The following is a 26,781-nucleotide window of genomic DNA, read 5'->3' as shown; positions in this document are numbered from 1 at the left end:
GATATAGCGCAGCCGGGCTGCCGTCACGTGCTACACGGTAACGGGGCACCGTTGCTAATGCAGCGTGCTTGACTAGCCGCATCTGTTGTTGTTCGCGTGGTCAGCATATTTACCGTTCCGCGGTGCTAGAACTCTCTATTCCTAGAAGACGTTATGTTGATTTTCGGTTGGACCGAGTGGCAACGACGGCCTTTTCTGTGCAATCACTTTCTGTCCGCCTATTACATCGTTATGTCTTTAGAATACAAGGCCGTGAAAGAAAAAAAAAGCGGGGGATAGTGGGAGGAGGACAGTAATTTATTTAAACAACCCAGTTCACCCCACACTGCATGTCCAGGACAGTCTCTTGGGTCAGCGTAGGAAGTCGGTACTTCCTCTTGAATGAAAAGTCGCGGGTTTTGAGCGCTTGTTCACTTTTTGCAAGTGCTCTTGATCTCTTCGCATAGATCTCTGGAGCCTTCAGGTTGCTTCCGCGCAGTCACGCGCCCCCAACGTCGAGGAGTCCTTTTCCAGTTCCGTGCCTTCGTCCGGAGATCCAAGAGGATGGCCGTCCGGTCCTGCTTCCCGGCGTCTGGGCGGCATCCGACGGGGGCGCCTCACGCCCCTCGGAGGCGGGGCACGGGGGCTTGATTCCCCGAACCTCCTCCAGGGCCACCACCCAGACCTGGGTGAGGCTTCCGCGAAGAGCATTGGCAGCGACCCTTCGATGATTGAGTCGTCCGCGGTACTCTGGCTCTGCACAGGGCTCCCAGGACGGTGCAAGGCGGGGACATGCCACAGTCCTTCTCCTGTGCCTTCGTAGTGCTCGCATTTATCAGCGTTCACTGTTGGTCCCCGCTTGTCCTCCCGGGCTCGAGCGAACGACTCGGGCGATGGTTTGTGCGGCAGCCCACCCGTGACCATGCGCTGGATCTGGTTGAAGTCCTCTTTGACGTCGGCCGCTGATGCCGTTTTGCAGAAGTCTGCCAGTACTCGGGCCTTCTCCTCCTTGGAAAGCTCCTCATCGCCGCCTGAAGCCATCTTAGAGCGGCTTGTAATGTTTTTTTCTTCTTTTGAAGCGGTTGTGGCCTCTTCCTCTTCCTGCCTGGTTGTTTTCCAATCCGTTCCCATTTTCAGTCACCAGACTCACTGTGTTTTATTTGTTTATTTAAACCAACAAATCTGCATTGCTTTTTATTTACTAATTTATGTTTTTGTTTTGTATTACCTTTGAAACATTTTAATTCCTTTGTTTTATTTTCATTTTTTACATTTTCAACACTTATCAGTCGCCGTCTTTATCTTGGCAAATCCCCCGCCGTGGGTACGCGTGATAATCTTCTTCAAGAGGACAACAACAACAACATCTGTAACTTGGCGACCAACGTTACTAGATTACTTTTCCAGTTTGGAAACTCCGACGCCGCGGATGCCACCCTTGCCTGTACCGCCGAGCGGGGCGCTCTCGTCGCTGTTTGACCGGCTTCTCGGCAGAGTAGCCACGCTGACCGCGTCAGCGAAGACTACAGCGAAGCGTTTTTTTGCTAGGCGTTTTTTTGTTGGTGTTAAACTGCACTACAAGTTGATCGCTGCTCCTCTGTGTCCTTGCCACATTTATATCACTCCGTTTCGAGCGACGTAGCTCGTGCGGCGTTGGCTGCGGCTGCAACTAAACACAGAAGCGCAACAGCGTCGGTGCACCCGAGCTATGCGTCCGTGAGTCGGTGCGGCAGAGCTGTCGACCTGTCTGCTCCCAAACCAAGGCAAGACCAGCGTTCTACGTATTGTGCGACCGTAGTTCCCACTGACCATCGCCAAGGCTGTAAACATTTTCTGGAAAGTGCTGGAAGAGCTAGACAAGTGCAGCCTTGCTCGCTTGGGTGATGCTAAGCACATTTCGACATTCACTTGTTAGATACTGAACTTTGTTATCGCTACAAGAGTGCACTTTTTCTCTAGATATGTTAATCCTCTTTTAGAGAGCAAGGAGACGGTGGTTGTTGCAAACAAAAAAGCACATCTCTGAATAAACTACTTTCAATCTGACCTCTGCTTTAACCGTCATTTTTCGCGTTTTATGACCTTAATAACCTCGAAGTTTCACAGTGGTATTGCTGAATCTCTCTTTAAGAAGCACTTATGCACCTTTGAATGTCGTGCTTCAAACCGATCGCACATGGCCATAGGTTTCAATATTTTCGGCAACATGCGACTCATCTACCGTTTCGTGGCCCGCCGTAAGCAAAATGTCATTTAGTTTGTAGGGAAGTAAATAAAACAAAAAAACTATACCCGATCAAGATCCAGATGTCTCATCGAAATAGATAATGATTCAGACATCCCGATCGCACCTCTGCTGCCCAGGACCGTTCTCGCAGCCTTAATGCCACTGTAGTTGCACATTCAGAACAATACTTGTGCCCTATCTCGGAAATATCTTCTCTAAACAGGAATTACCGGCGTAAAGTGGCGTGAAACACGGCGCGCTCGTCTGATAGCCATAGTTCGCGTGACGAGGGACCGGCCGCACCGGGCCAACAGCGTCGATAACGCCACCTTGCGAGAGGGACACGAATGGGGCCACGTTTGGCCGCCGAGCTGCAGCAGAGTTCGCAAACTGATGGCCATGGCGTACCAAAGCACCGGAATACTATCGGCGCCCGGTTCAACCGCTTCGGTCCTAACGCCGCCTGGCCGCTCCAATTCCATCACGTGACAGATCGATCGTTTTGAAAGGTGGCCATGGCGTTAAAATCTCGTATATCAGCCGGAGCGGTGGGCTAATTGGTTCATGATCGGCCTCGTAAGAGGGAAGTGCGGGGTATGATACCCAATGCCGCCGGCTACCCATCGGTGGTGCAACGTATGCAATCATTCCTCTGGCGCGGTGATATGGTTATTTGGTCTGGGATCCTTAGGAAACAGGTGTCGGACTCCCCTGTGTAGTCGAGAAATACCTTTGCCATGGCGCCCTTTTGGTGAAAGAAGGCCTTGCGCCATATAAACCACCATTATCACCATCAAAATCGCATATCTTATCACCCATGCCGCTAGGTCTAGTTGTCAAGTAGTCTTTTTACATATATAGCTTGTATGTTTCAAAACTCTCCGCAAAATTTTGTACACTTCACGTTGTCACACTAGGGCCATTTCTTTACCTACACTGGCTACACTAGTGGCTAAATAGTGCCGCCAGTGTATCGTGATTTCATTCTACTCTTACTACACCAGTGCAGCCAGTGTAGGTAAAAAAATAGCCCTTTACGACATCAATACCTGCATGTTGTCTTTCAAATTTTTTTTCTTCTCACCATTTTTATCACTAGGGAAAGAAGAAACTTTTAATGATCGTGTACTTCTCATCAGCCTGTTCGAAACATACCTACACTGCATTTCGGCGACAACAGACCTTAAGTTCTGGGGATGCTACATTCCTTACTCTCGAATATATGTATCGTAGAAGACGCATAGAAGATATAAAAGAGTGCGCTTCACCACTTTTGGCTGTATGAACACAAATAAACTCTAGTCTTTACAAAAAAACTCTTTATTACGTTTATAGTCATGAATTTTTGCCCCGGTAACGCCATATCTCCAGTTTAACCAAAAGTATAATACCAAAAATATTTCGAATCATCGCCAAAGAAATTGGCAGAAGGAGTCACCCCGCTGAGGCCTCAATTTTAAGCGTCAAACCACCACAACGAATATTATTTTTTCAGTAGCCGTAGATACCTTACTGCACAGGTGATGACTTCTCACACTCCGGTCAAAACAAAGCAAAAGAACTTACATTAATATAAACAGCCTCCATGTTGTTAAATCTTGAAAACGTAGCAGCACGAAAAAACGATCACAAAATAGGCACAGGTACGAATTACGAACTCAATTTTAGTGCGGTAACCCAAGCATTAACCATGCCGTAAAAGCGCTACTATCGTCTCGTGGCAATCAAGAGCAATGGTCCAAAAACGCCAATTCATTATCAAAAAGAGACAAGGAAGCGGTGCTAACACACTGACCACCTGCTTTTCTATTGTGATATGTCTCAATAATCTCTCTTTCCATCCGATCCTTTCCATGCAAAAAGAAAGTTAGTTTTCCGAAAAATGGGCTTACACTTACATTCTCGGCAGTGGATAGCAAGGTGACCGCTCTTCCCTTCTTTCACGAGATTGTAATGCTCCCTAGCTCTCTCATTAAAACAACGTCCAGTCTTACCTAAGTACACCCTGTTGCAAGTGAGCAGAACGCTGTACACTACCTTAGTCCTGCAACAGGTGAAACCTAGTTGGTGGTTGATAGTACAAATCGGCTTTTTCTTATTAAACTTCATTGTACAAACTTTTGATAGCTTGCTTGGGGCGGAGAAAAGCACGTCCACGTCGTATCTTCTTGCAATTTTCTTAAGGTTATAAGACACTCTGCGAAGGTACTGAATTACTTGAGTTGCCATCCTGTCATCATGCTTATCGGTCTCTTTGGTGCGCTTTTTCTTATGTAGCAACGTCTCTGCAACAGCTGACAATGAATCTGATTGCGCATGTCAGGCTTTCCTCGAGTGTTAATTGGTAGAATTTGTCTACTCGGTATTGCATAGTATATTTATGTAAGTTCTTTTCCTTTGTTTCGAAGGTTCTGTGAGAAGTCCTTTCCTGTGCAGTAAGGTATCTACGGCTACTGGAAAAATAATATTCGTCTTGGTTGTTTGACGCTTAAAATTGAGGCCTCAGCTATTGACTCCTTCTGAGAATTTTTTTGGCGATGATTCGAAATTTCTTCGGTATAATACTTTTGGTTAATCTGGAAATACAACCTGGTATGAGTAAAAATTGAAGACTATAAACGCAATAAAGAGTCTTTTGTAGAGAGTAGAATTCATTTGCGTTCCCCCAGCCAAAGGTGTTACCTCGCACTCTTTTATAACTTCTATTCGTCTTCTACGACACATATAATGAAGAGTAAGAAATGTAGTATCTCCAGAACTTAAGTTCTGTTGTGTCGTCTAAAAGCAGTGAAATTATTTTTTGCACAGATTGATGAGAAGTACATCAGTATTAAAAATTTTTCTTTCTCTAATGATTAAAATGTTGAGAATAAAAAGAATTTGAAAAACAACATGCAGGTAAAAGCTGCAACTGCTGATGCCGTCAGTAGGGCCATTTTTTTTTGCCTTCACTGGCTACGCTGGTGTCTCAAGTGTGTAATGAAATCATGATACACTGGCTACACTAGTGTAGCCAGTGTAGGTAAAAAAAAAATGGCCCCAGTGTGACAACATACAATGTACTAAATTTTTCGGAACAGTTTTGAAATATACAAGCAATAAAAATAAAAAGACTAGCTGACAACTAGACCTAGCGGATGACAAGATGTGCGATTTTTATGCTGATAATGGTTGTTTATATGGCGCATATGCTGCTTTCACCCAAAGGGGGCTGTGGCAAAAGGTATTTTTCGACTACTCAAGGGGAGTCCTACACCCGTTTCCAAAGGATTTCAGACCAAATAATCATGTCACCACACCAGAGGAAAGATTGCACTCGTTGTACCACCGATGGGTAGATCTTACCACCCACTTCCCTAATACGAGGCGGGTCCTGAACCAATTAATCCACCACTCCGTCTAATATACGAGATTTTAACGCCATGGCCAGCTTTCAAAGCGATCGAGTTGTCACGTCAAGGAAATGGAGCGGCCAGTCGGCATTTGGACCGAAGCGGTTGAACCGGGTGCCGCTTGTATTGCGGTGCGTTGGTACGCCGTCAAGTCACAAATGTTTTTGTTGTTGTCGTCTTCAAGAAGACAATGGCGCGTACCCACTGCGGGGTATTTGCCAGGACACAGACTTAATGTGTGTGAGTTCCGCTTGATGTCCCCACCGCTTCCCCGGCTATATATGGGTGTTCAATGAAGCCTGATGGTCTCTGGCTTTCTGAGCGGCAGTGTGTCTGGTTTGGCGTCCGTGCTTGCAGAAACACATCCCGCTACATGGTGTTGGAAGTGGGATCACGAAGCTACTGGTTCGGCGCTCTTCGGTTCTTCACCGTGAATGACGCCGCCGCCGCCACACTCGGGGCAATGCTTCGCACACCGCCACCGGTCGATTTTGAGACCCCAGGTTTCTGGCCGACATGGGTGCTGCAGTTCGAGGACTTTTGTTCTGCAACCTTACTGTCTACCGCTGCACAGGAAGTTCAGGTGCGTTCCATGCTGTACTGCACGGGTCCGCAAGCAAGAACGGTTCTTGCATCAACGACGCTGGCAGAGGCAGACGCCAATGACGTAGCAGCTGTCAAGAAGGCGTTCACTGACCATTTCGTCCACCCGCTCAACCAGTTGTACGAGTCTGCCCGTTTTCATCGCCGGACGCAGCAGCCGGGTGAGACCACTGATTTATTTTTCACCGTGCTCTGTACCTTGGTAAAGCGCTGCAACTACTCGTCGTCAGGGGCTGAAGATAGGCACGTGCGCGACCGTTTCGTCGTCGGTTAGTTGAACCGCAAGCTTTCAGACCTACTTTGTTGATGCACGAAGTTAAGTTGGCAAGAGGAATTAACTCAAGCACGTCAGCATGAAGACGCCGATAACGAACGCAGAGTTCGTGACTCAGTAGAATCGCCTTCGCTCGCTGTCGACGCAACGCGCTTGCGACAAGGGAAGCTACCGTCGGTTGATAAGCCTACCCATCCTTGCTTATTCTGTGGCCGTGCGACGCATCCGCGTTCGGATTGCCCAGCTCGCCGTGCTTTCTGTAATTTCTGCGGCAGGAGTGGTCATTTTAAAGTCGTCTGCATAAAGAAAAAACTGCTGAGGCTTAGCTTTGGTTAAGCCTATGGAATTGCGAAACAAATATCTCCTTGGCTACGCTATGTGTTTCGCTTATGGGTGGTGCAAATTGTTAATGTCCATGTGTACCCACGAAATGAAAGCCTTAAGCGCACTGTTGCTGCTTGTGTCACTGATGTGCGGTTAAGGTGTTAAGCATGGCCTCTAAGAGTGGACGTGACAGCGTCTTGCAATGCTGCAGGGAGTCTGCAGAACGCCATCACCCATTCGGTTCCACGCCTTACTCGACGGTAAATTGGTTTTTGAGGGAAGTAAATGTATCTCTCTCGCATATCTCGGTGGACACCCGAACCTCGCCTAAGGGAAGGGAGAAAGATGGGAGTGAACGAAGACACCGTATTAGCTAGACGCGCCTTCGTTCGGTGGCAGGTGGTCAACCGGCCGCGAAGTTCTAGCTGCGGCGCGCTGGTGCCCCACTTGGTGCCCCATCTCTCGCCCTGGTATGACGTCAATAGTCACATGACCGGCCGCCCACTGTCGTTCTGCTGCGAAGTCTAGCTGCCACGCGCTGAAGAGCCGACTTGGTGCCCCATCTCTCACTCTGGTATGACGTCAGTAGTCACATGACCGGCCACCGACCGTGAAGGGTAGGCTGTGGTAACGCGAAGAGGCGACACCTGACGTAGTAGTGCTTTCGCAATAGAAGAAAGGCGGGAATCAGGCGCGGAAACCTTCGGCTAGTTCGGTGGAGCTTCACGCAATTGCGGAAGCCCATCGCCAGCACGCGAGGTTCATTGGGGCGCTGGTTGACGGACGCGCCATTTCTTTCAAGGTGGACAGGCGGCGCCGAAGTGTCAGCTGTTCCGAACGTGTTTCTTGGCATTCCTGCTAAGCTTCAAGACCCAGAGGGCGAGTAGAAGGGACCCGGTAACAATGTGCTGCCACTTCTGGTAACTTATAATGCTATTTTGACGTGGCACGGTAAGTCTGTCAAATAGCGTCTTTATGTTTTGGCAGCACACACAGTTCCTCTGCTAGGGTTTCCGGCGATACAAGCCCTGGGCGTCTGAAAGTTTCTAGAACACGTTTCAGAAGCCCCAGAATTGTCCGGGCAGTTTCGTCTGGAAGCTAGTCTTTTTAATGGACTTAGAACGCTTCCAGAGGCCTACACTATCCGACTGAAACCAGACGCTACGCCGTTCTCCTTAAGCGTTCCCAGGCGCCTGCCGCTACCTCTCCGAGACGCGGTCAAGCAGGCGCTGGACAAGATGGAAGGGGATGGCCTGATCCGTCGCGTCGACACACCTACAGACTGGTGCGCCGGATTGGTTGCGGTTCCGAAAGGTACCGGCGGCCTCAGGCTTTGCGTGGATCTAATCCGCTTCAACAAAGTCATTTTGCGGGAACGCCATATGTTGCCCACGGTCGAGCAATGCCTTGGTCTGCTGGAGGATGCCACTGTTTTCTCAAAGTTGGATGCGACGTCGAGCTTCCACCAGGTCAAGCTGCCTCCCGAGTCGCAAGAGTACACAACGCTCATAACTCCATTCGGGCGTTACTGTTTTCTTCGGCTCCCGTTTGGGATCGCGACTGCACCTGAGTACTTCCCGCGACAGATGTCCCGTATCCTGGAAGGCCAGTCGGTTGTGAACATGATCGACGATATTCTCGTCTTTCGCAAGACGCGTGCAGAGCACGACCGTCGTTTGCAGGAAGTTGTCAATCAGTTAACAACAGCAGGGGTGACTTTAAACCGCAAGAAGAGCACTTTCGCAGCCAGCAGCGTCAAGTTCCTGGGTGTTATTGTTAGCGCAAAGGGAATCTCTCCTGACCCAGACAAAGACGCTGGAATAAAAGCCATGCCGGCGCCGCAAAACGTCACAGGTGCCCGTGGACTTCTGGGTCTTTTTAACCACATCGGATGCTTTTTGCTTCACGTATCGGAAACGACAGCACCTATCCGAAGTTTGCTGACGAAGGAGTCTGAGTGGACTTGGGGCCACGCTCAACAGTCTGCCTTTACCGAGCTCAAGAAACTGCTCTGCTCGGCCCTTTGCGTTGCTCGGTTCAACACTGCGTACAAGGCGACAGTATCAGCTGATGCCAGCTCCTTCGGTCTTGGTGCCGTATTACTGCAAGAGCAGCCTTCCAGTGAGTGTCATCCTGTTGTCTTCGCGTTGCGTTCACTCACATCAACGGAACGCCGGTACAGCCACACTGAGAAGGAGGCTTTAGCAGCAAGCTGGGAAGTGCTTCGTTTTGACGAATATGTCCGTGGACTAAATTTCTTCCTTGAGACTGATCACCAACCACTTTGGCCTTCATGGGGTCCATGGATATTGACTTACTGCCTCCAAGGATACAGCGTTTTCGACTGAAGCTGATGCGCTTCCAGTACCAAGTAATGTATGTACCCGGCCAGTTGTTAGCCACTGCTGACACGCTCTCAGGGGCACCAGTGGATGGTTCTTTGACAAGGCAAGCTGATCAAGTTGAGCTCTTTGCGGAAGCTATTCTTCGCCCGCTCCGAGACTTTGTCTCTGCACGTCAAGAAGAGCCTCTCTAGGCACAAGCCATTGATGGTGAGTGCAAACTTCTGCTTGAATACTGAACTAAAGGCTGGCCCAGGCAGTCAAAGCTGCCTCTTCATGTTAAGAAGTACTGACGGCATCAGGGGGACCTCAGTGTTTGTGAAGGGCTTCCTCTGAAGAGAGTCGGCATTGTTGTGCCTTTGACTCTTCAGCGTTCCATGCTTGACCTCATTCATGAGGGGCATCAGGGTATTAACCGTTGCAAAGCCATTGCTTGAGAGTCATTATGGTGCCCTGGAATAAACAGCCACATCGAAAACCTCGTCTCTAACTGTGCCAAGTGCGCTGAAACACGCGCTCAACGCGTAGAACCGATGTTGCCATCGCAGACTCCAAGTCTTCCCTGGCAGGAGGTAGTAGACCTTTTCCAGCTGAATGGTCAAAATTGTGCTGCTGGTCGACTACAGGTCACGCTTCCCAGAAGTCATCAGTCTGCGTTCTACAACAGCAGCGGCAGTCATCGCAGCCATTAAGAGCGTCTCCGCACGCCACAGCATTCCAAACGTCGTCCGCAGCGACAATGGTCCACAGTTTGCATCCTATGACTTTTCTGCCTGTGCACAGGCTTACGACTTCAGGCATGTCACCATCAGCCCACAATTCCCGCTGTCCAATAGGGAAGTGGAGAGGATGGTGCGAACCGTCAAAGACCTGCTGCACAAAGCCGACGATCCTTTCTTGGCACTGGTGGCCTACAGGGACACTCCTGGTATCAATGGTGTGAGCCCTGCACAGCTTCTCATGGGCAGGCGCCCACAAACGAGAGTTCCCAAGATAGCCCAGCAACTCGAGCCAGGCTGGCGCTCTTCGCATTCTTTTACCCTACGAGATCGAGTTAATCGGAGGACTCAGGCTTGGAACTTTAACCGGAGACATGGAGCCCAACTACAGCGTCCACTTCAGACCGGTGAGCAAGTCTGGGTGCGGGACGTAAATAGCCCTGCGATGGTTCTGGGACCAGCCCAGCGCCGCCGGTAGTACGTCGTGGAGACCCCGAAGGGTGTCCAGAAACATAATCGTCTGCACCTCGTCCCAATGACCAACCCCTTAGTGTCCCTCGGCCCTGCTGAACCTGTCGCCAGAGAGGAGCCGCCCGAATTGAAGCCATACGGTAGCGAGTCTACTACTGCAGGGCCCACCACCTCAAGTTCGTCTGCTTTGCCCAAGCCACACCCTAGTTCACCCATTCGTGTGTCCCGGTTTTGAAGAATGATATGGAGGCCGAAAAGACTGGACTTGCCAGGGGTTGTGTTTTGAATACTGTTCCTTCTTAAACAACCGGCGATGTAGTGTGTGTGCGTACAGCTAGGTGTCACCACTGCTTCCCCGGCTATATATGGGTGTTCAATAAAGCCTGAGGGTCTTTAGCCTGTTGAGCGGCGGTGTGTCTGGTTTGGCGTCCGTGCTTGCAGAAACACACCCCGCTACACAGACGGCGACTGATAAGTGATGAAAATGTAAAAATGAAACGAAATAAAAGGGAATAAAAGTTTTCAAAGGTAATAAAAAGTAATAATAATAATTAGTAAATAAAAAGGAATGCAGATTTGTTGGTTTAAATAAATAAATCAAACACAGAGAGCCTGGTGACTGAAAATGGGAAGGGATTGAAAAACAATCAGGCGCGAAGAGGAAGAGGCCACAACTGTCTCAAAAGAAGAAAAAAAAAGAGTACAATCCGCGCTAAGATGGCGTCAGGCGGCGATGAAGACCTGTCTAAGGAGGAGAAGGCCCGAGTACTGGCTGTCTTCTGCAAAAGGGCATCAGCGGCCGAGGTCAAAGAGGAGTTCAACCAGATCGACCACATGCTCACGGGTAGGGCGCCATACACGCCATCGCCCGAGTCCTTCGCTCGAGCCCGGGAGGTTACGCGGGGTCGAATATTGGACGCTGATGGATGCGAGCAGGAGGGGGGGGGGGGGCGTAGGCAATTGATCAAAATAAAACAAAACCACAAATAAAACACTTAGCATGACAGAAACAAGCAAAACAATCAAACGTATGGTAGCATGGCAGAGTGAAAATTGCTACAGTATTTAAATTATACAAACTTAACTCTAATGCAAGAATCATTTTAATAACATACCCTGCAAAAAGTAAACCATGAGCAAATACAATGACAATGTACGCAAATAATTAACCAGTAGTTGTTTAAGATAAAAGATTAAAATATTTATCAGGATCAGTGGTGGTAGCGATTTGTGAAGGCAGAGTGTTCCAGTCAGATATTGTGGGTGGTAAAAATGAATGCGCATAGTTTAATGTTCTGCACGTGAAACGCCTAACTTGAGCCTAATTGTGCTGCAGGAATAAAGATGGATGTTTATGAATCTATGAGAAACAACCCAGGAACATTTTGTGAGTTGCCTGATAAAAGGTTAGCTTCCGCAAGTTTAGCCCAGGAATTACTGACGCATGGTGTTGAGCGCATACTACGTCCAGGGTTTAATTGGCGCATGCAGAGGAAAAAAATTACAGCGCAAGGAGATAAACAAGATGAGACTTGCAGTGACACTGTACAGAAAGTGAGGTTGTCCTGTAGCTTGATCTTTGCATTTTAACGACATACAATACAAAAACACTGATGTTTGGGCCAGTGGGTATTGATCCATCTTGAAAACATAGCAGCACGAAGAAAATGGGGGCGAAATAGACACAGGTACGACAGGACATATGCTGCACTTCCAACTGAATTCTATTGCGGAAACAAAAGCTTAAGCCTAATTAGCCTAATTAACTTCTCTAGTAAGGCCATATTAATAAATTAAACTGAGTAGGAAATTGGTCGAGCTCAGGAATCGAACCCCGGTCTTCGGAGTGCGAGACGAGCATGCTATCCACTCCGCCATGCCAACTCGGTGGTTTGGAATGAACAAAGGCGCGTCTAGTGAATACGGAGTCTTCACTCACTCCCATCCTCCTCCCTTTCCTTCCAGCGAGGTTTAGGTGTCCACCGAGATATGAGAGACAGATACATTTCTTTCCCCAAAAATCAGTTTACCGACGAGCGAGGCTAAGAACCGAATGGGCGATGGCGTTCTATGGACTCCCTGGCAGCGTTGCAAGACGCTGTCTCGTTCCACTCTTAGAGGCGACGCTTAACATCTTAACCACACATCAGTGACCGCACTTTAGGTAAAAAAAATGCCTCCCTGAATTTTGTGAAGAGCCTCCCTGAAGTGCCTCCCTGCCTCCCGAGATATGTGAGACAGTTACTGCCTAATTTCCTTTCCTCAAATACAATTTTCATTTTCTTCATTACGGGCCCTCTTTCTCTTTCTTATTTCACACCCACTTCCTCCCTTCCTCTACGGTGCGGTTCAGGTACAGCGCTACTATCGTCTCGTACCAATCAACAGCAATGGTCCAAAAACGCAAGTTCATTATCAAGAAGAGACAAGGAAGCGGTGCTAACACACTGACCACCTGCTTTTCTATTGTGATATGCCTCAATAATCTCTCTTTCCATCCGATCCTTTCCATGCCCAAGAAACATAGTGTTCCGAAAAATGGACACTTACAGTCTCGGCAGTGGACACTAACAGCGACTACAGGTCGTGAAGAGGACAACTGCACTCTCTGCAGAAGCACATTTGTCAAACCCTTAGTGCAAGCTATACGTGTTTTCCTTTTCATCATAATCATCCACAGGTTTAATTAACCTAGATCCTTGCATCGATACTAGGTTTATTCAGTTTGGTCACTTAATAAAATTCAGGGGGCACTTTGACTGTCTAAAGTGCGTAGAGGCGGAAGCGTTTTCCGCACCACTTTGACTCCTTCTGTGGCACTGGTGGCGTCACATATAATTGAATACTAATTACTAAGTGATGACAAATCATTTAATCAATGGTTAATTACTTATTCATGCCGCAATACTAATTAACTGCTAATTAATGACGCTTAAGCTTCGCCATTATGATGGAGTGTTGTAGCACTGCCAGGGAGTTCAACACCACCACCCGTTCGGTGTGATGCCTTGCCCTTTGAATGCAACGCTTTTTGAGAAAAGGAATTGGCGCAGTAATTCTCTGTCATCTCGGTGGACACCTGAACCGCACCGTAGAGGAAGGGAGGAAGTGGGTGTGAAATAAGAAAGAGAAAGAGGGCCCGTAATGAAGAAAATGAAAATTGTATTTGAGGAAAGGAAATTAGGCAGTAACTGTCTCACATATCTCGGGAGGCAGGGAGGCACTTCAGGGAGGCTCTTCACAAAATTCAGGGAGGCATTTTTTTTACCTAAAGTGCGGTCACTGATGTGTGGTTAAGATGTTAAGCGTCGCCTCTAAGAGTGGAACGAGACAGCGTCTTGCAACGCTGCCAGGGAGTCCATAGAACGCCATCGCCCATTCGGTTCTTAGCCTCGCTCGTCGGTAAACTGATTTTTGAGGAAAGGAAATGTATCTGTCTCTCATATCTCGGTGGACACCTAAACCTCGCTGGAAGGAAAGGGAGGAGGATGGGAGTGAGTGAAGACTCCGTATTCACTAGACGCGCCTTTGTTCATTCCAAACCACCGAGTTGGCATGGCGGAGTGGATAGCATGCTCGTCTCGCACTCCGAAGACCGGGGTTCGATTCCTGAGCTCGACCAATTTCCTACTCAGTTTAATTTATTAATATGGCCTTACTAGAGAAGTTAATTAGGCTAATTGGGTAATTAAGCAATTAACTAAGCTCGGTCCCACTTACTTGGAGCATCACTATACGATCCCTTCAATTGGTTGCATGGTTACTAGCCAAAGTATAATTGTCCCCGTTTGAAATTCGCGCACTGTGACGTCACGACCGTTTCGACCAACTGAGAAGCGTGACATTTCTGTCGACAACTGCTGCTTACAACGATGAGACATTAAAGGCTTCCGCCTTAAAAACATTCAACATAAGGAGGCAAGACTCCTCGGCCACCTCTGGCTCGAAGCTTCGCAGAACGGTGCCCGCGTTGCAGGCTAGCAGCACCTGAAGTACTTTAAGGAGGGCATGTAGCTCACTGTAATGTGCGTTACATGAACAGTGTGGTTCTTTCTCTTTCGCAGCTGACACGTCAAGAGTCACCAATGGGAGGCGCGAGGTTGTCGCCCCCGCGTCGAACTCTATATAGTCATGCAGTCGGCGCGCAGCCTTCGCCATCTCCGCTTGTCGTCCAGGCCGCGGAGTCGCGGGTTACGGTCCGCCGTAACCCTCACAGCGTTGCTCCCCACGGCACAGCTTCTGCTCAGGAGGAAAAACACTGTAAATATCCTAACGCGCCACGAATATTCTTCGACCGTGCTAGGAGGGAGCGAGCGATGTTTGTTCTGTTTGCTCTTTACCGTCTGTGCACTTTCATCTGAAGAATGAACAAAGACGCTCAGCGGTGACTTACGGGGTTCTCTGGATGGATTTCGGAGCGGGACCGATAGCTCAGCCAGAGCAGTAGAATAGTCACAGTGGTGGTGGGGGGCATAGCGTCACGGCGCAGAGTCCAGTTATGCCAGGCACCGAAATGAATGCGGACTTGTGGCCATTCTTCCGGTCAACCCAATAATTGATTCCTTTCACCTGTCCGTCTGTCACTTCACCTTCTCGGCAGCAACAGGTGAAGGTCCATTTCGGGGACGGGTGGCATTGTTCCCCGGCCGGCGGGGTTCTTTGGTGTTGGTAACCTATGGTTTCTTGGTCTATGGGTGATGTGGTGTCTGTTCGGAGCCTGCGTCCGAACTTTTTCTGCTTTACGCCAGACGAGGCGTTCTGCTTTAGTTCCGGGAGCGGCGGCAGCGGTGTTAATTTCAGCGGTGTAGCAGCGTTCTGCAGAGTCGAATCTTGAGCATGGTTGAGTATCGCCGCCGTCTCGATGTGCATTGCCTTTGAAGTCACTGCGGTCTCCGTCTGCAGAGTCCCAAGTGAAGCGGTTGCGGTAGCACCTGCACGATATACTTTTTTGAGATATGCTGGGACGTGGCCGAGGTTTGTTCTTTTCTTCTTCTTTTTGCCCTTTTTTACACATCAAGGCGAATACTTGAACACGGAACTCTAGAGCGCTTCAAACCGAACTAACACCACGGGCAGAATTTATATAATTTGCTCAGAGCCTCTTGCTCAGTGTTGGATATGTTGGGAAAAGTAACCAGACCTGCGGTGACGGATGCAATACTCCGTAAGCGCTACAGTGCTATAAGAGGAACCATTAATTATCTGTGTACTGTATATAGGAGTGTTTCATCAGCCTAAAGTTTTATAGGAATGGAATGCTTGGGCACTTTTTTTTTTCCGAGAAGGAAGTAGCCCCGAAAATCTTGGTCTGACGTGACCTACGAGTCATACAAAAATTTGTGACTAATGTGGAGAACTCGAAAGAAAATATATTTTCTCCTCTCTTGCCGGCGTTTCGCATTTCAGAGGAAGCAGTATTTGGAGGTCCCTCTTTTGAGGTTAGGACTCTCATTGTCTCGATCAGTTCTCTCGTTCTGTGCGAGCGCCACAGGATTCTCGTTAAGTTGTGTTTGCGGCTACTTTCATGATTACATTATTGGAACTGGTCGGTTACGTTGTTACCTGTGTATAAAATTCTGCCGCATGTTCAAAAAGCGCACTCCATTCCTGGTATTTCAAATTAGTTTAATTTATTTAAAGTTTTCAACAATAATCTTATGAAAGCTCGGTTTTGAGTGAAAATAGCCTCCATATCATTAAAATGCAGCAATCAAGCGGTACAGCACAACTTCACTTTGTCAAAAGTGTCAATTTAAACCTGATTTTGCTTATCCCCATGTGCTGTAATCTTTTTTTGTCTGCACGCGCTAATTAAACCCTGAAGGTGGAATACACACAACACCATCCGTAACTAAATCCGGGGATAACCCTGCGGAAGCTACCCTTTTATCACGCAACACACGAAATGTTCCCGGGTTGTATCTCATAGATTCATAAACATCCACATTTATTCCTGCAGTACAATTATATCCACTCATATTTGGCGCCGCGTTTATTTACTTTCCTGACATCCGCGCACATTTTTGTGTTTTCCCAAGTTTCTGTCACAGCAACACCTGTCAGAGTAGGTTGTGTGAACACAAATCTAAAAAGCCAGTGAAAAAAAGCACTTATCTTGAATAATTCGCCGCAAATACTGACCGGCCGCTTGCTTCGTTGCAATGCGAATATGAGCGAAAGCGCTGATGCCAGTTCACTGTAAGCAGGCGAAAAATGTTAGAGTACTCGAGGGAGTAACGTTCGTGGTTCGAAGGAGGCGATCCATTGCAAAAACTGGCATTCAATAAAAAAATTCAAACCGGCTGCTTTACACCCTTTCCGAGCGTTTCATCGAGCCTGCGTTACTTCAGAACTGAAATGCTTCCGCACTGTTTCGTTACTGGCGCGGACGTAACACCAAAGAAGCTCGTTAGGCATGAAAAATGCGTCGTAATGGCTGGCGTATGGAGAGCGGCACACCAGCAAGGGCGAAAAAAGAAGAGGAAAACCACATTGCTGCATGCCGCGCTCGGTCACTGTCTTGTCTTCCGAGTCTGTGCCGAGACAATTGAGACATATAGCACAGCCGGGCTGCCGTAACGTGCTATACGGTAACGGATCGCCGTTGCTAATGTTGCGTGCTTGCCTTGCCGCATTTGTTGTTGTTACTGTGGTCAGCAAATTTACCGTACCGCGGTGCTAGAACTCACTACTCCCAGCAGACGTTATGTTGATTTTCGGTTGGACCGAGTGGCAACGATGGGCTTCTCGGTGCAATCATTTTCTGCCCGCCGGTTACGTCTTATGTCTTTAAAACACAAGGCTGTGAAAGAAAAAGACTGCAAGAGGAATTTGCACACGAACGGGGGATAGTGGGAGGAGGATAGTAATTTATTTAAACAGCCCAGTTCACCCCACTTCTGCATGTCCAGGACAGTATCTTGGATAAGCGTAGGAAGTCCGTACGTCCCCTTGAGGGATATGTCGCGGGTTTTGAGCGCTTGTTCACTTTTTGTAAGTGCTCTTGATCTCTTGACCCTTCAGGCTGCGTCCCCGTAGTCACGCAACCCCAATGTCGGCGGGTCCTTTCACACCGGGCGCGTCAATGTTCGAAGTTAACCTGACGGTCCAGACGCTCTTCCAGGGACAGTCCAGCCAGTTCCGTGCCTTCGTCCGGAGTTCCAAGGGGAAGGCAGTCGGGTCCAGTTTCCCGGCGTTTGCGCGGCATTCGACGCGGACGCCTCACGCCCCTCGGTGGCGGGGCACGGGGCTTGGTTCCCCGAACCTCCTCCAGGGCCACCACCCAGACCCGGGTGAGGCTCCCGCGAAGAGCATCGGCAGCGACCCCTCGCTTATTGAGTCGTCCGCGGTGGTCTGGCTCTGCACAGGGCTCCCAGGACGGTGCAGAGCGGGAACATGCCACAGTCCTTCTCCTGTGCCTTCATAGTGCTCGCATCCATTAGCGTCCACTATTGGGCCCCCCTTGACCTCCTGAGCTCGAGCGAAGGACTCGGGCGATGGCTTGTGCGGCGACCTACCGGTGAGCATGTGGTGAATCTGGTTGAAGTCCTCTTTGACCTCGGCGGCTGATTCCCTTTTGCAGAAGTCTGGCAGTTGTCGGGCCTTCTCCTCCTTCGACAGCTCTTCATTGTGGCCTGACGCCATCTTTGCGCGGCTTGTAGTGTTTTTTTTTTTCTTCTTTTGAAGCAGTTGTAGCCTCTTCCTCTTCCTGACTGGCTGTTTTCTCATCCGTTCCCATTTTCAATCACCAGTCTCACTCTGATTTGTTTATTTAAACCAACAAATCTACATTCCTTTTTATTTACTAATTACCAATTTTGTTTTCTATTACCTTTGAAAAATTTTATTTCCTTTTATGTCTTCATTTTTTACATTCTCAACACCTATCAGTCGTCGTCTGTGTCTTGGCAAATCCGCTGCAGTGTGTTCGCGTCACTATCTTGTTGAAGATGACAACAACAACATCTGTGACTTGGCGACGGCGTACCAATGCACCGCAATACAAGTGGCGCCCGGTTCAACCGCTTCGGTCCAAATTCCGACTGGCCGCTCCATTTCCTTCACCTGACAGCTCGATCGCTTTGAATAGTGGCCATGGCGTTAAAATCTCGTATATTAGCCGGTGTGGTGGGTTAATTTGTTCAGGATCCGCCTCGTATGGGGGAAGTCGGGGGTAAGATCTACCCATCGGTGGTACAACGAGTGCAATCTTTCCTCTGGTGTGGTGATATGATTATTTGGTCTGAAATCCTTGGGAAACAGGTGTAGGACTCCCCTTGAGTAGTCCAAAAATTACCTTGTGCCATGTTAGTGACAGCAACCCTTAACTCATATAAATCCCCATTATCCTCATCAAAATTGCAGATATTCTCACTCATGGCGTAAGGTTTAGTTGTAAACTAGTATTTTTATTTATCCCTTTACTGCACGACTTTTTTCATCATAAAATTTTTTCGGAAAACGCAGGCAGCCGAAAGAATTACCATATGCACATGAAAAATTAGTTAAGTTGTTTTGTGCAGTTTTTATTGACCCTAAAAGGGCATGTTGCATATTTGAAACAACATGCAGATAAAGACCACGTTACAAAAATGAACATCGCGCTGGGTGAGAATGAATGAGTATTGAATCAAGCACGACAAAGGCGTTATTTCACCGTATGGTACAAAAAAAAATAGAATTGCTCTTGTTTGTCGAGCAGAGATGAGTACCACACTTCGAGCAGTAGTTCATTCAGTCGCCTGTGCACTTGGCAAACTTGCAGCGCTGCCTCTTCTGCCTCCAAAGGACCCAGTGACAACCTGAAAATAAAATGCAGTTATTAGCAATGAAAGAAAATATGATGTTTCATAAATTATACCGCATCTAGCCCTACATCGTGAGTTGGAGTGGGTGCTGTTGTGCCCCTTTTAATCTATACCTCAATGGCTTGTTCCTTCGGATAGCGAGGACAATTCATTCCGGAAGCGACGATGATCCTGAGAGTAGTTTATTTCCTAGAGTATGTCTTTTTTTGGAGAAACATGAAAAGCAATTGACTTTTTCTTGATATAAAATTAGCATAAAAATGAAAGCACTCTTAATAAATAAGCTGCAAGCCTCGGTATTTAGATTTCAGAAGGAACCATTGTTTCCCAGATATTTAGTTTTGCGGCACAAAAGCGGCGTGTGTAGATATCCGTGCGGTTGCGAGAAATCAGCCCGGGTGTACTGCGACCGTACGAAAAAAATTACGTATTCTACAAAAAAATATACTCCTGGAAATAAAGTTACTCTCAAGATCATCGCTGCTTCCTGAAAGGTCACTCTTTTCGCTATCTGAAGGAATCGCCCGGCCAGCGAAGATTTTAGGATCCATCGCCTGTTTTGGCAAGAAATAGACACCATATGCACGTTATTGCATATGTGCAAAACAGCAACTTTCAGTCACCAGAAAATAACTGTTCTAAAATAAAGTTTCCTCATTTCTACACATTAAGAATGATAAGTAGAAAAGCTCAAAAAAGTTTACTGCGGTTTATCCAGTACAGAAACACAATAAAATTGCATAAACTTACCGGTCTCACTGAACGTGAGCTCGTGAAGCTTTCACCGCTCTTGTTTGGCAATAGTTCCGCTGAAGCAGCCAAGATGGCCGCACAAGACAGCGCGTATTTAAAATGTATGTTGCAGAAATGCAACAGCTAGCAGAGGACGCCCCAAATCGAATTTCGTCCTGTTTTTGGAGCCATTTATGGCTATGTTGCGTATATGCCACAACGTGCAGCAAAGGGTTTTAAAGGATAGAGCTAATTGATTCCATAAAAATGATCTTGTAGGGCAGCTGTACGGTATCCATTCGGTTTTGCGTAATATATTCATGTCTGTTCTTTTCAGTTGCTTCGAAAGGAGCGGGGGAACTCTTCACCCGTCCCGTACTGAAAGGTGCCTTTCTTTTTGTGCGTTTTCGTTTTTTGACACGTAAAACTGAAGCCTCAGTTGTTTAGTCCTTCTCGCAAATTTTTTCGCGATGATTCGCTTTTTTTCTGTCATACTTTTGCTTAAACTCGAAATAGAACGGGCGCAGGCTAAAGGTTCATTCCTATAACATTAATAAAGAGTGTCTGTAAAGAGTAGAGTTCATTTGCGTTCCCACAAGCAAAGGCGATGCAGCGCACTCTTCTATATCTTCTCTACGACACATAGTATTCTTCCACCGTGGACGAGAGTAAGAGGCGCGGCGTACCCAGCGCGTGAAATACTCGTGCGCCGTCTAGTAGTAGTGAAATAAAACACTTAGGGCTGGGTCGGAGGAATACTTTTTGCACAGTTGATGGGAAGTACAAGGGCATTAAATTTTTTTCTTTCTCTAAAAATGAAAACGATAAACTTAAAGCAAAAATTCGAAAGAGGACATGTAGGTAAAAAACTGCAACTGCCGATGTCGTCAGTGTGATAACGTGCATGTAAGAATCTATGCGGAATAGCTTTTAAATCGCCAAACAATTTAAAGGCCACCGCAGACTGTGTGAATAATCGCTCCTGAATTTTGATTGATGATGTTATTTTACAAATATTCTCCTTTTCTGTTGCGGAACGTCGCAGCATGGAGTCCAGAATGTTAAAGATATCCCTTTTGTACAATACAAAACACACGTTATTACCTGTCTTTCACTTAACATATCACGTAGCCTTGAAACAAACGCTATTGACAGCGTCCTTCTCCTCCCACCCATAAAAGCGAACAACAATGAGCCTCACACAAACCGGTACTCTTGTGAAACGGAGGTAGGTACACGCGTCTGGCAAACTTATTTTACGTTGCCTTTGGTGTGCATGATTCCGCTTGGACCTCACGCTGGCTACACGGCAGCTACCTTGAAACATATCGGTGTCTCGAGAAGCATAAATGGCTTGTGAGAAAACAATTCCTCGCTTCCTGTTTCAACGCCAAGGTATGCTTAGAGTGAGTAAAAAGCAACAGGATTGGGATAACATCGGTGTATATCGCAATGTCCAATTAGAATCTAGCCTCTGCATGCAGTAATGGAAATGCGAAAACGGCTCTTGAAGTCAACAACAGCACTCTCCGCAGAAACAGTTTTGTCTGACCCAAAGTGCAAGCATTGCGGGTTATCCTTTACATGAGAAGCATCCATATGTTCAATGAACACGGATCCCTGCATCAATACTAGCTTTTTTTCACTTTGGTCACTTAATAAAATGTTAAACATAGGCAAAACTCCTCGGCAACTCCTGGCACGTAGCTTTGGAGAATGGTGCTCGCGTTGCAGGCTAGCAGCACCTGCAATACTTTTAGGAGGTCATGTAGCTCACTAATGCCCGTTGCAAGAACAGTGTCCTGTTGAAAGCAACATTCAGGTTTCTTGGCTTGCCTCGTGCTGAGGAGTTGTAATAACGCTTGCAGCCTCTTTAATTCCCTGGAGGCCTAATCCCTAATGACTGCAGGAAATAAGACCACCTTTTCACACTGACACTCGATAGCATCTCTGCAAACCATTTACAATGTTCATTTCAGCCAGCAGACCAGTGTGAAGTGTGCAGCACAAACCAATGTGTTTTAGCCTGGGGTTTCATATTGGCACACGTATATAATGACACTGATGATAAAGTAAATTGGCCTCTATGACGGGTCAATCTCTGACCGCCGTCGTGCTCCTCCATGGACATCCGAGAGTGCGGCCAGGACAGCTCTGACAGGAAATCATCTTTTTAAGTGAACAGAGGAAGCAACTACAACATGAGAGTAACAGAAGCTTGCAATAATGCCAATATTGATGGTGACTTCTTTGTCAGTCCCAAAGTTCTCAAAACGAGTATTTAATTATTCACGTTAAGTTAGGCATCAACCTAACCGCACATGATGTGTTGGATGCTAAATGACCAATGCATCTTACTACACCTGTCCTTGCAGAGATGCTATCCGCATTAGGAAAAGGAACTGTTGGTCAAATGCTCAGGGGAAACCCCAAGTTGGAGTACATTTCTAATAAGGGAGGAGTTAGTCATTCAGATCGACCAAAGCGCGGTCATGCGGCTGCAAAGGAAAGCTATCTTTCTCCGTAACTTCATAGCTAAAAAAAATTCGTCCCTGTCCGGGGTTCGAACCCGGGATCCCTGCTTCAGCGCAGCATTCACTCTACCAACTGAGCGAACCGGGAAGGTTAGCATAGCGCAACTTGAAATGGGAACTATTGGGCAAACACTTGACCAGCAATGACCCCTAAACATTTCACCAACATGGGTTATTGATCAATTCTCTCACGTCTGGTTAGCTCGGTTGGTATAGTGACTGATCTGATGAAGTGGTGGCCCTGGGTTCGGACCCTGGACTAGGGCGAATTTTTCTTTAACTACGAAGTTTCCGCGGACGCTGTACAGTTTTCCTCCGTAGCCGTATGCCTGCGCTTGGATGGATGCGAATGAGTTATCACTCCCTTATTAGAAAAGTAACTGTGATGCAACTGTCTGACAAAATCCCAACTGGAAGTTTACTTCTAAAACTGGGTTGTGATGCACTGGAGATGAGTGAAAGGGCGGGGCACCACATGCTCTGTGTGCTCATCGCAGCCATGTGGAACCGCCACTGAACTGTAACGATAGCCAGAACATGACACTTTTTGGTGACATTTATTCATAGTTTCATATCAGTGTCCTCATATGAAGTTCAAAAACCTGCTTAACTAAGTGCCTGCCCTAAGCAGGCAATGACACTCGGCAAACAGCGCTATACTAGCAGATGACACATTGCGAGGAGATGGAATCCACCAGTGTGCTTCACTCGGCTGTCGCCAACGACTACACCGTGCACGCTGCTCAACATGCTGTTCTTCCCGCTGCGCTGACGAAGAAGGCAAAAGTGGCAAAAGGGCAAAAGTAAAACCCTGGTGCCAGATTAGACCCAGCTAGGGACATCTTTGTCTTGTTTTAGGTACTTTCAAAACACATGGAATATAATGCGCCCAGGGAAACCTAGGGACAACGTCAAATTCCTATTGGCGGCGGATTTGAGTCTTGTGCGTGTCGACGGGCTTTTTTTTCGCTCCCTCCTTGGCGTTTCTTCAGCAGCGCTCGCTTGCACGAATGTTTGAAGCAGAACGGAAAGTGTCGCCGCTTAGCGTTATTCACATTAATTTTCGTTTGCTGTCACTGCTTCTTTTTAGTTTTTGTGGCATGCAAAAAGCTTTGAGTACTCAGAGACATAATATTTTGGATCTGTGCCATGAGTATAAAGGAACAATATGCTAACTGGGCGCACAAGCTATCAGAGATGCAGCGTCCAATCTGGATGCCACCTTATTTCGGCTGCCGAAAATGGCGGCTGCGTTGCGACACCATCGGCTCGAAACGAGATTTTCTGGAGAATATTGAAATATTAAATACTACGATTTCGGGTATTTTTTGGGCGTTCAGGAGCTGCAATGCCGCTTACTCTGCAGACAAAAAAAAAGACCTCGTGCTTTTTCTACGTCGCAGGGCACCTTTAACTAACGTAAGTAGTAACAGCTAACTCGCTTAAAACGCACCCTACTGCAGTTAAAAGCGCTCTTAAGTACTCGGTGCGAGTACAGTATAAAGATCAAAAGCGAAATCTTGCTGCACCAAAAGTATAGACTATTTACAATATGTTCATAAAGGCATCGTGCAATTTCCCACAATTCCCTCACTATTGAAAGTGATGTCAAAGACAGCTGGACTTGAGCTTTGAAAACTCCACGATTAGGTTCTCTCGAGCGAAGGATGAGTTGAGGAACGTGCAAAACTTGTAACATACCCAGCTAGAATAAATATCTATCTCCTTTAGTTGAATATCCGTTTTAAATTCCAGATAACCAGATTGAATAAGACAGAACTTGTAGAACACATTTTATTTTTTAATTAAGTTAGGACGAAAGGCGAAATACACGGAGAATTAAAATCACAGGATCATTGGCCGCGAAGCATTCAACAAATCTGTGATTTAAAGTACAACACTGAATTAACAACCACTCTATGCTTTGGGGTTGATACAGACGAAGCTGTTATGTCTGTTTCTCACATTCAAGCTCCCATCAAGTCCCAATCTCGAACTTTACCCGAAGGTGGTCTTCTTGCACGTAGCTTCTAGAGACGAGATCAGAGAGGCAAATGTCGCGCATATGGGCCCCGTACACCTCCAGCCTGTGGCCTTACAAGAGGTGAATAGGAAGACATAGGCTCGTCTGCGATCTCTATTTCATCTCCTCCCTTTGGATGCACGACACGAAGTTTCACTCTCGGCTGGAACGGCCAATGAGCAACGTCGTCCGTGTCGCCCTTATGCAGGAGGAAGTAAGCATGCACAAGTGCACCAGACAAATAACCATGGTGGAAGAGGACACCGGCGCCACCTGCTACGAGCACCCGCTCTATGAGCACCTCCTAGGATTGCATGAATGGTGTCAGCAGCGCCGTCTCGTCCTTGCGACCCGAGTTCTCTTGGCATTGCATTCCACCACGCGTCGCAGTGTGAATCCAATCATGGTGTCGGGCATGTGTTCCTTGTGCTCAAGGTGTTTGAGTAGTCTTGTTTGTACTATGTACTTCATGATCTTTTCCTCACAACAGGCTGGTGATATGGGTGTGAGATTTTTGATTATCGCGGGTTTGCCCAGCTTGGATATTAATGCTACATATGCCGTTTTCCACTCTAGTGGGAGCTACTTTTTATCCCAGCATTCTTGCACATATTTTGCAAACTGGTTGCATGATCCGTCATCCAGGTTTCTAAGCATTCGGGTCGTTATCCCACCTGGGTCGGCTGCACAGTTTATACGGAGTTTCGTTAGCTCTGCCCTGAGCTCTGCCTCTGTTATAGGGCTGTACAGTATTTCGTTTCGTTCCCCGGTATACTGCGGGAGTGTGTCCCGCGGGATGCCACCTGTATACGTCGCCTTCAGTTTTGCCATGAAATTCTCGTCATCTCTCTCCAATGCATGGTGGACCTTTGCTAGTCGAAAGCTTGCCTCTCTTTTTGTCTTCTCAGGCTCCAGCAGGTATCTGAGCATGTTCCTTGTTTTCGCCAGGTTCATTTCACCTTCAATTCGATCGCATCTATTACTTCAATTTTCTTCCCATAGATTGAATGCGTAGTCTTGTACTTCGTTATTATATATCGGTAGCCTTTTGCGAAGATTGCGACTCCATTTATGTTTCTTAAGACGTCTTTCAACACCGTGTATCGCCTCCCACATGTGTAGGAGTCAACTATCCGCTTCTTCTGGTGCGTCTTCTCCTTCTAATATCGCAGTTTCTCTGCCCACATCCGATTTTAGTTGCTCCATCCATTCTGAAATGTCACGAATGAGCTTGGCCTCATTTCATCCCTGGTCGCTCTGAAGTAGTCCCACTTCACCACAGTGCGCGCTTTCCTTCTACGCCTCTTGAGGTCTTTCTCGTGCACGGAGGTCAAGACAAAGTGATCGCTGCCGAAATTCAAGCCTGAGTTGTACCACTGTAAACACCGCTATATTTCGAGATTGCGATGTCCGGCGACGAGACTCGACTGACGTTGTTCCCCACCCTCGTCGGTTCGGAAGGGTCTGCGTGAAGTGTTAGCCCAAAGTGCTGCAGATTCTCTCAGAGCTACCTTCCCTTTACGCACTGTTCAGGGTATCCCCATGCTGTACTACGCGCATTAAAGTTTCATAGATTAGATATGAAACTATCGTGATCAAACTATGTCACGATGGACTCAAGTATGGCGTCGCACTTATTGTCACAAAAACCCCTCGTAGGTGCTTGACTAAGCTATCCTGGGGGCTTCAAGTGACAACTTCGATCGTTATTTGCCCAATTTACCAAAAACAACCTGCATTTTTTTCCTTCAGCAAACGAATGCTAATATAGATGGGCATGCTGATCGCTGTGACGGCACTCGATCAACGTTATACGTACAAATCGTCCTGATAGAGGTCATGAAAGGCGAAAACCTCAAATTCATTTGCAATGAACCAAAACGCCTTCACACTGATAAAGCTGCACAAATGATGCAAAAATTGCTTATATCCTACAATGACTCTTTTAGTGCATAGAGGATAAAAAATCTAGCATGCCCTTCATCAGCACTTTGGGCAGTAGCTTGTTACACACCGAAAGCGGAAACACGACGTTTTTCTGTTTTAAATTATTTCAGTGGATACCTACCAGCTTATGATTTACAAAAAGGGGCGAAAAAGGCAAAAGAGGAGCAAGTGTTGGAATACATTGGCGCACCCACACAGGTAAAACTTATCTGACACCACTCTCCCTAAAAGGCGATGTCGCACACACAGGAAGCTGATCAAGCACGCAAGAGAATTAATGGAGCACTGTGTTCAATACGAAGTCAAATAAAACAGGAACGTTTAGTTTCAAAAATGTCTACAGCAAGGATGAAACAAATCAGCACTACTGCTCCCGGTGAGGCTGGCGTCGACCAGGGTACGCTGTC

The 26,781-nt window shown here is 47.2% G+C and overlaps 1 protein-coding gene across 1 annotated transcript; it reads left to right on the top strand.

The window, feature by feature from the left end:
- Positions 1–5,971: 5,971 nt before the first annotated feature.
- LOC149357886 (uncharacterized) lies at positions 5,972–6,475 on the top strand. Its single transcript, XM_089576681.1, has one exon. It carries the CDS (start codon positions 5,972–5,974, stop codon positions 6,473–6,475), a length of 504 nt encoding a protein of 167 aa, XP_089432807.1.
- The last annotated feature ends 20,306 nt before the right edge of the window (positions 6,476–26,781 follow it).

This window comes from Amblyomma mixtum, chromosome 3, assembly GCF_055824585.1.
Source record: "Amblyomma mixtum isolate Tamu chromosome 3, ASM5582458v1, whole genome shotgun sequence".
NCBI lineage: Eukaryota > Metazoa > Arthropoda > Arachnida > Ixodida > Ixodidae > Amblyomma > Amblyomma mixtum.
The sequence above is the reverse complement of the archived record's forward strand: the minus strand, read 5'-3'. Positions and strand labels throughout refer to the sequence as shown.

Coding starts and splice junctions, on each gene's coding strand:
- LOC149357886 (XM_089576681.1), top strand. CDS start 5,972: ATGGTGTTGGAAGTGGGATCACGAAGCTACTGGTTCGGCGCTCTTCGG.